This window comes from Lipotes vexillifer, unplaced genomic scaffold (assembly GCF_000442215.2).
Source record: "Lipotes vexillifer unplaced genomic scaffold, Lipotes_vexillifer_v1.1 scaffold699, whole genome shotgun sequence".
Taxonomy (NCBI): Eukaryota; Metazoa; Chordata; class Mammalia; order Artiodactyla; family Lipotidae; genus Lipotes; species Lipotes vexillifer.
In genome coordinates this window covers 824,752-833,151 of record NW_006788818.1, presented here as the reverse complement: position 1 = coordinate 833,151, position 8,400 = coordinate 824,752, and the positions used below count along the sequence as shown (strand labels likewise).

General features: G+C 61.6%; 1 protein-coding gene across 1 annotated transcript; it reads left to right on the top strand.

Annotated features, from left to right (window-relative positions):
- Window positions 1-4,619: 4,619 nt before the first annotated feature.
- Window positions 4,620-5,543, top strand: TMEM200B (transmembrane protein 200B). The gene has a single exon (XM_007461826.1). The coding sequence runs from the start codon at window positions 4,620-4,622 to the stop codon at window positions 5,541-5,543; it is 924 nt and encodes a 307-aa protein (XP_007461888.1).
- Window positions 5,544-8,400: the final 2,857 nt, after the last annotated feature.

The window sequence follows — 8,400 nt, the reverse complement described above, 5'->3', positions numbered from 1 at the left end:
GTGTGTGTGTGTGTGTGTGTGTGTGTGTGTGTGTGTGTGTGTGTGTGTGTGTGTGTTGTAATGGAAAGCTAGAGGAGGGGCTGGGCTGGGGGCCTAGAGAAAGCCCAGGGCAGGTCTGAAGGGTGAAGGGGAGTAGGTGCCTGTTATAGGAGGTAAGGCAGGTGCCAAGTGCAGAGGCCAGAACACAGAGGATTAGGGGATGGAAAGAAGCTCAGCTACCCAGGAGGCAGGAGTGTGAGAGGGCCAGGGCCAGGGCCAGTTAGTGGAGGTAAGAAGGGATTTAAACTCCACTTGGACAACACTGGGGAGCCACTGAGGGATTGAAGCAGGGAGTGAGTGACGGGTTCAGATTCCGTGTAGAAGGATGCTTGGTGCCTCCCTGTGGAACAGCGAGGAGGGCCTGCAGAGGGACAGGGGCCCTGGGGCGGGAGAAAGCAGCTAATGGGACATCCCAAGAGCGGGGTCCACCGGACTTGATGGATTAGACAGAACGAGGAGAGGAAGGAGCCTAAGGTGACCCCCGGTGTAGTTGGCCTTAGGGTGGGGGTGGGGCCGTTCACAAAGTGGGGGGAACGGAAGGCGCAGCAATGGGGCTGATCACGGGGCCCAGGGATACGGCTGGTTGCTGGAAGCGCGGCGCGCCTCATGGCCCAGGATGGAAGAAGCCCCAGCACTGGGGAGGGCAGAGCGCTGAGGACGGGGAAAGCCGGGAGGGGCAGGCGGGAGCAGCAAGTGGCAAATGCCAGGGCAGGTGGAGTAGGGGGACAAGGACCGGGAGACCGTCGGGCTTTGGCCTCTAGCGTTGGTGTTTCCCAGGAAGAGCAGTGAGCGGGGAGGGGCAGCGGTGTCGGGTGGGGTGCTGGGGAAATACTGAGAGGGCAGAGGTAGGGTCAGTGTGTGAGGAGTAGACCAAGTGCAGAGCGAGGAAGGAAGGGGTCTCCAGAAAAGGAAACAGCGGAGGCAAGAAGTGGGAGGAGGCAGAAAGGAGGCCGCTGCCTCAGTGGAGCCCAGGAAACAGCCCGGACGCGAGCTCAGGCCGCAGGAGCCCTGCGTGCCGCGCGGGCGGCAGGAAGCGAGGAAGGCCTCGCTCTCGGACCCGCAGGGATGAGGCCCCGGGAGCCGAGGCTCGACCCCACCCACTGTGGCCTCCTCGGGGACCCTGGCATCTTCGCGGTCGGCCCACCGGAGGCCCCGCCCCCAGCGTTGGCCTCGGTCGCTCCGGAGGATGTCCGGTCGCCGGGAGCTGGGAGAGGGGCTCCCGGGGTCGTTGATGCCACCCTTGGTCTCCTCCGCCGAGCCACAGGGCCGGAGCCTGGGTTCGAGGCCCAACTGTGCAGGGTGGCTCCGGGACCTGACTCTGCCACGCGCAGCGGGGTTGGGTGGCCCAGGCCGGCGACTTCCTCGAGTTCCCCCTCTCCGCCCCGGGCGCACAGCAGGGTCTCATTACCGCCCATCCCCCTCCGCTAGCGCCCCGCGTGCCGGGGGGTCTCCGCGGCCGGGGGGAGGGGCGGGTTATAATGAATCCCAGGCCGGAAATTCCTCCCGAGGGGCCCGGCTGGGCTGCGGGAGTGAGGGGGGGCCGGCGCTGAGGCTGGCAATCTGCCCGCACCACTCCTCCTCCTCCGAGTCCGCCCCCCGCATCATGGAAACTGGGCCGCCGGCCGACCCCCCTGGCTCCGCTCCACATTCCTGCCTCTGGGGGCGGGCGGGGCACGAAAGCTGCGCTACCTCCCTCGGGCCGGTCCGCAGGGGGAGCCGCGGACCTCCGAACCCTCCTTCTGATTTGGGACGAGCACCGCCTCCCCATTCCAGCTTGGGCAGATCTTCGGGGAGGTTAGGGAGACCGGCAGGACCCGCGACACTCCATTCGAGTCAATCAGCTCTGAGAACCTGGTTCATCTCTATTTACCCTCCCCCCCAGGTGATTACTCTTCATTAAGCGCTCGTGGGCTTACCCCGGGCTGCGCCCGTATTGTGCGCCCAGCCCTCAACTCCGGATTTTCACCTCTCAGCATCTGGCGAGGCAGACACCATTATGCCCATTTTACAGGTGAAGGCAGTGAGGTTCAGACAGAGGAAGGTTCAGATAGTAGGGTCGGGCGAAGCAGGAACTCCGGCCACCTCCTCCCGGAAGCTCCCCGGACGGCGCTGGGCATCTGTAGGCTCTCAGATGCCCCCAGATTCCTCTCCGGGGCGACTGGAAGGAGGGACTCTGCGAGACGGGGGAGGGCGTGCGGGCTTCGAATCCTGTCTGCTCGCTCAGGCTGTGGGGCTGGGTCTCAGTTTCCGCACGTGGGAAGAGGGCGCCCTCCCAGGCCTTCTGAACGACGTTAGCGGGGGACTCGAGCCCCCGGATCCTGCGAGTCACCGGGCGCGCACACAGCGCTTACCTGCGAGCCTCAGACTTGAGTCGCTGCCTCCTTCCAGCCGTGGGGCCTGGCCAGGCCCCGGCCAGACTGTCCCTGGGGCTCCAGGAGGGCGGGGCCAGGGCAGCGCTAGGCGGGGCCGGGCCAGGGGGCGGGGCCGGGGGCCGGGATTCCTAGGAGACCGCGGCAGTGCCGCGAGCCGCGGCGCGCGGACTCGGACCCGGACCCAGCCGGGTGCGGAGGCGGCAGGTGAGCAAAACTAGGAGCCTGGGGTTCGTCCCCCACTTTCCCCAACTTTTTGTTTAGCCTCTCCCTCCAGATGGGCGCTGAGTGGGGGGTCGGGAGCCCGGTTCCCCCTTTCCCCGGTGTGTGGACGCGCGAGGAGTCGGGACCCCGGAGTGTCCGGGATCCAGCCCCGAGCAAGTTCCCGAGACATGGGACCTTCGGACTGTGTCTCCAAGTTTCTGCGTCTCCGGGGTTCCCAGCGTCGACCCACGCCCTCCAGAGTCTCAGGGTCTCTAAGCATGTCCCCATCTCTCTGCAAGCCTCCGCTTCCCTTCCCGCCAGGACCTGCGGTGGCTCAGGGGTGACCTTTCCGGAGCTGGGGCCGGAGCGCCAGCTCTGGCCTGGGGCGGGGTGGTCATTTCTCCAGTTTGGGGCTGGGGAAAGGGCTGCACACTCAGAGACCGGGGTGGGGAACGGGGCTCGCCTCCTCCCAGGACGCTCCCGGGGCTGAGCAGAGAAGTGCCCAGCGTTGGGTCCTAGTAGAGCCCTCATCCTGTGTGGCCTATGACCCTGGCAGGCCCCTCCGCCTCTCCGGGCCGCAGTTTCCCTCTGTGAACGCCAGGCTTTGGACGCGGAAGACGCCGGGGCTCTATGCTAGGCCCTGGGCCTTCAGCGCTCCTGTAGGAGGCAGGGATGGGGTGTCCTGCTTTGAGCTTCGGGGGTGCGAATGGGGAGTGAGTAGGGTAACAAGGCCTCCTTCCTGGGGCCTCGACTACGGGTTCCAACGTTGCTGCTGTGGAGAAACCAGACTGGGGCAGTGAGGATGCACCACTGGACAGTGAGGTGCTAACCCTCCTCTCCTAAGGCCGGAGCGCCCCGGCCGGGGCACCGTTTCCTCCCACATCCTCCCTTCCGTGGGGGCCACACCACACGCAGCCCCGCGACTCCTGCCCGGCCCGGATTCACTCCTCAGGCCACAGGCCAGGCCGCACCAGCAGCCGGGAGGGGCTTAAGCCGGGCGGCGCAGACCCTGCGGCAGCCAGAGGTGCAAGGGCTGTGCTGCTCCGGCCGGGACGCGGGCCACTGAGGCCTCGGGCGGTGGAGGCCGGAAAGGAGGCCAGGCGGCTGGAAAAGGCGATGTTTCATCCCGAGGAGCCCGAATTGGAAACGCTGCAACCTGGGGGGACAGCGTTGCCCGGGCTGACAGGAGAGACAGGAGGGGAGCTCATTTGGCAAGGCCCGGCGCCCGGCACCCGCAGCCCCCTGCTTCCTGCCCTGGCGTTAGCCCGGCCGCTGGAGGAGGGGGCGGCCTCTTCTTCGCGGAGTTTAAAGAAATCCAGGGCCAAATCTGCCACTTGTTTTGGTCAGAGCGGTCTTCTCAGAGTCCAGCTCAAGTCTCTCTTGCTGCAGCCTCAGTGCTCACTGAGGAGGTCTGGAAGGAGGCGGGCAGGAAGAGGCTGGAGGCCGCGACACCCGCTCCTTCCTTCCCTGCGGTACTTGAAGCGCAGCAGAGGGGAGGTGGGGCCCGCGAGCGACCCCAGCGGACCCGGGCGGCTGAGTTTCCTCTCCCTCCTTCACTACGGTGCAGCCACCTGCGGGGGTGAGCTCGAGCTCGGGCGGCACTTACCCTGGAGACTCCGCTGCCGGGGGCCCCACACCTCCCGAGGCCCGGGACCCGCAAGCTGGCCAAGAGGGCGCAGGCGGCCGGAGCCCCGCAGCCAAGGATGCGCCAAGGAGCAGCCCGCGACCCCCTCCCTGGTCTCCGCCCGCGGGCCCGGCCAACTCTGGCTTCTGCCGCGCGTCCCTGGCTCGGAGCTCCGCTGCGGAAAACCCGAGCGGGGGCGGCTCCCCGCCTCGCAGCCCGGGAAAATCCGGGGGTGGCCGCCAGGGATCTCCAAGCGTCCTGGGCCAGGCAGCCCCATCTTCCCTCCCGGATGTGGGCCCCCGACCTGGCGCTCCGACCGTAGGCCCGTCGGTTCAGTCCCTGCCCCCCACCTTCTCTCCGCAGAGCGCCAAGACGACTGAGAGATGACGGCTGGGAGCCCCGGAGACTGCGGGGAGCTGCGGAGGAGCCCCGAGGGCCGCGTCTCCCGCCTGGGCCGCCGCCTGGGCCGCCGCCGGCGCCCGCGCTCCCCGCCCGAGCCCCTGCGGGTGCGGGCGCGGCTGCGGCTGCGATCGCCGTCGGGGGCGTTCGCGGCGCTGGGGGCGCTCGTGGTCCTGGTGGGCATGGGCATCGCAGTGGCCGGCTACTGGCCGCACCGCGCCGGGGTCCCGGGACCCCGGGCTGCAAACGCCAGCGCACCCCCCCTGAGCGAGCTGCGGCGCGAGGGTCGGGGCGCCGGCCGGGCCCACGGCCCGCACGAGCGGCTGCGACTTCTTGGGCCCGTGGTCATGGGCGTCGGCCTGTTCGTGTTCATCTGCGCCAACACGCTGCTCTACGAGAACCGAGACTTGGAGACTCGACGGCTTCGTCAGGGGGTGCTGCGGGCTCAGGCGCTCCGACCCCCGGACGGCCCGGGCTGGGACTGCGCTCTCCTCCCCAGCCCCGGCCCCAGGACTCCCCGAGCCATAGGCTGCGTGGAGCCAGAAAGCTGGGACCTGTCCCCGCGTCGGGGTACCTCACCAGTCCCGTCAGTGCGGAGTCTGCGTTCAGAGCCTGCTAATCCTCGCTTGGGGTTACCTGCCCTGCTCAACAGTTACCCACTTAAGGGCCCAGGGCTGCACCCACCCTGGGGTCCACGGACCCAGACTGGCCATGTGATTATCACCGTGCAGCCCTCTGGTTCCTGCATTGAACATTCCAAGTCTCTGGATCTGGGCCTTGGGGAGCTCCTGCTTAGGGCCCCAGCAGCTCGGGACTGTGCTCACCGAAGCTGGCCACGGCTGGACCGCCTTAGCCTGGGGGGTTACGCCAAGTTGGGAGGAGGAGGGGACTTGGGGGCCCGGGTCTGAGAAGCAGGGGACAGCCTGCTATGAGGCTGCAGCATGGACCATGGTACAGGACTAGGATGGGAGTCCCAATGTCTAGTAGATGCTTCAGTCACATCCCAGACGGGATGGATGCTCTGGCCCCAGCAGCTGCTAAGGCATCCTGACTTGCATGTCAGCAGAGAAATGCCAACTGCACAAGGGTTCAAAAAGCCGGAGAGAATGTGTTTTAACGTGGAATCTGGAGACCAGCATGACTCAGCCTTAGGAATTCCTTCAGCCTCCAAAAGTGGCCTTAGCCCTGGACAGGTACCTGAGGGGGCTGGAGGTCCAGGCCAGGGTAATTGGGAGATGTATCTGGTGTCTTGGCAAACCCAAAGTGGTGGGCAAGGACCCTAAGACTTGGAAGGTAGGTTGTGATGTTACAGGCTGGGACAGGCTCCCTCCAAGGTGGCACTAGTGATAGGGTTTGTGCCTCTGGGAAGACGGGCAATGGGGTGGAGCTGAGATGTTCCACCGCCATCTGGGATGGAGACTGAGCCTTTAATTCCTACCATGTCAACCCCTCCCCCCCTCAGCCATGCAGGGTATATCCCACGAGGGCTACACTACTGCCAGTGCCTTCATACTGAGGGTCTGGCCCCTCCCTAAAGAGGTCTGAGAAGCCCCCTTTCTCTCCTTTGTCGTGGCCTGTGCCACGAAATTTCCCTCCAGTTGGCAAAAAGCATATGCCAGTTCCCAGAAATCCTTTTATATGTTGAAACTGCATTTTGGTCAATGTGGACACCTTTAGAAAATGGCTTGGATTTGGGTCTTCCTGTCGCACGTTTAATTTTTCCCGAGTTGCCAGTTAAGAGAAGAGAACTTTAAAAGTTGATCAATCTTCACAGAGTCCTTTTTTTTTTTTAAAGTTTATTGAAAAATGCAATACAAGAAGAAGCAAGACCAAACAGTATCTAAACACTACCACCACTTCTCTAACTACAAAAGGCCAAAACGGCAGACCTAATTATTGCCTATTTAATCTAAGGATTTTGCCAGTTTGATTCGGCTGGCATAGTTCCTATTTTGTCAAGAAATGTAAACAACTACTTGATATGATTCATAATTTTTTTTTTTTAATTTACAAAGCTCCTTCATTTTTGTCACCAAAATAAAACATTTGAGAGAGATCTGTAAAACCAACCAGCCTGGGGCTAAGATCCTGGACAGGTATTTCCCACAAGCCTTCCTTGGTGTTGGTCAGGCCATAGCCCTGGCTCCATTTCCCGAGGTGGACTGTTGCTCCCTTACCCTCAGCTGCCCCGCAGAACACATGCTGGGGGGCTGGGGGCGGGCAGAGATTCCCTGACAGGTCCCTGCAGCCAGGCTCTGTGGGCCCTCAGCGGATAAATTCAGGTCCTGCTTTGTGGGTGGGTTGGGTAGGTGGGTGACAGAGACCTCACGTGGCTTGGAAGAAATCTTTGTTTCTGAAGTGAGATAAAAATAAAATTGCAGTGAGAGTTGTTCCTGTGCCGTGTCTGAGTCACTTTAGGAAAACTGCCAAGTTGTTGACACTGGAAATGAACTCTTCCCTCTTCACCATTTCCACCTGGACAGTCTGTTTTTCTTCACACACACGCACACACACAGTTGCAGGAAGAAAAAAAGAGATCCAAACAATCGCCAAACCCCAAGTTCTGTAACCAGAGAGGGAGGAAAAGGAAAGAGGCTTGGAAGAACACCCCTCGTGTTGGCTTGTCCAAATCATGGCTTCTCAGCGCCAGAAGGGCATTGGAGATCTTCTGGTCCAATAGACAAGGAAGCAGGGTGAAGTGAATTGGTGACAGATTGAGGGGAAGTTCAGGCCCCTGATTTGTGGACCTAGGCAGTGAAAATGGCCACACTGACCTGGATGGCACAGAATACTCAGTGTGCCAGGTTCCTGATGTGCATGCTGTGCCCTCTTCCTTTCCCCATCTTCATTCCACAGGTTGCAGCTCTGCGAGCTCCGGCAGCTCTTCCAGCAGGACAGCTGGCCATTGGCAAGTGAGCTCACATCGCATGCCTATTTGATGTGAGCTGGATTTCCAACCTCACCACCGCTCTGGGCAACAAAGCTCGGGCTTGGGCATGGCCTGGAAAGCCCCATCGTTCCAGACCATATGCCCCAGGCTGTCTGTCCCTGAGACAGGGCACTCTCCTTCCCCCCCAAGCCTGTCACATATCCCACCTGAGCTCTTCCTGTCCCTGCCCAGAGAGAGCTACCTGTTGGTTAGTAACAGTCTCAAGTAAGTACTAAGAGAAAAACGCACACTTGTGAAATCAGTTCAAACCCACTGAGTTTGTCTAAACAAAGCTCAGCCAGCAGAGACTGGCTGTAGACTTCTCTCCTGCTCACTGCCCTGGAGCCCCCAGCCACTGCTCACTGGGACCCACTGTCCACCTCAGGAAGCTCACTTTCTGTCCTAGAATCAGGATTCTAAGAACTTGTAGGTAGATCTGTTTGTGGGAAGCAAGCTGGAAGATCAGAGAAGCCCTACTGAATAAAAATGTCCCCTAATCTTTACCAGGAATAGTGGAATTGGGGACATCAGTCCTCATTTTCAAAAACAAAAACAAAAACAAAAAATTAAACCCAAACCCACCACAAACATCAAGCCACAAAACCTGACAGACCTCAGATGGCAAGTGGGGATTAGTGGAGCTGGTGTTTGTACCCCTTGTCAAGTGGGGTTTTGTGGGGAGCGTGGCCCCTAAAAGCCAATTCCCACGCTCCAGAAGGGTATCTGCAGGCAGGGGCCTGTCTGGACCATGATCGCCTCCTCTCTCAGTCACATCCTCTCTCACCCCAGGATTAAAGAGAGAGGCTCAGGGATGTTCTCCTGGAAATACTTCTTAG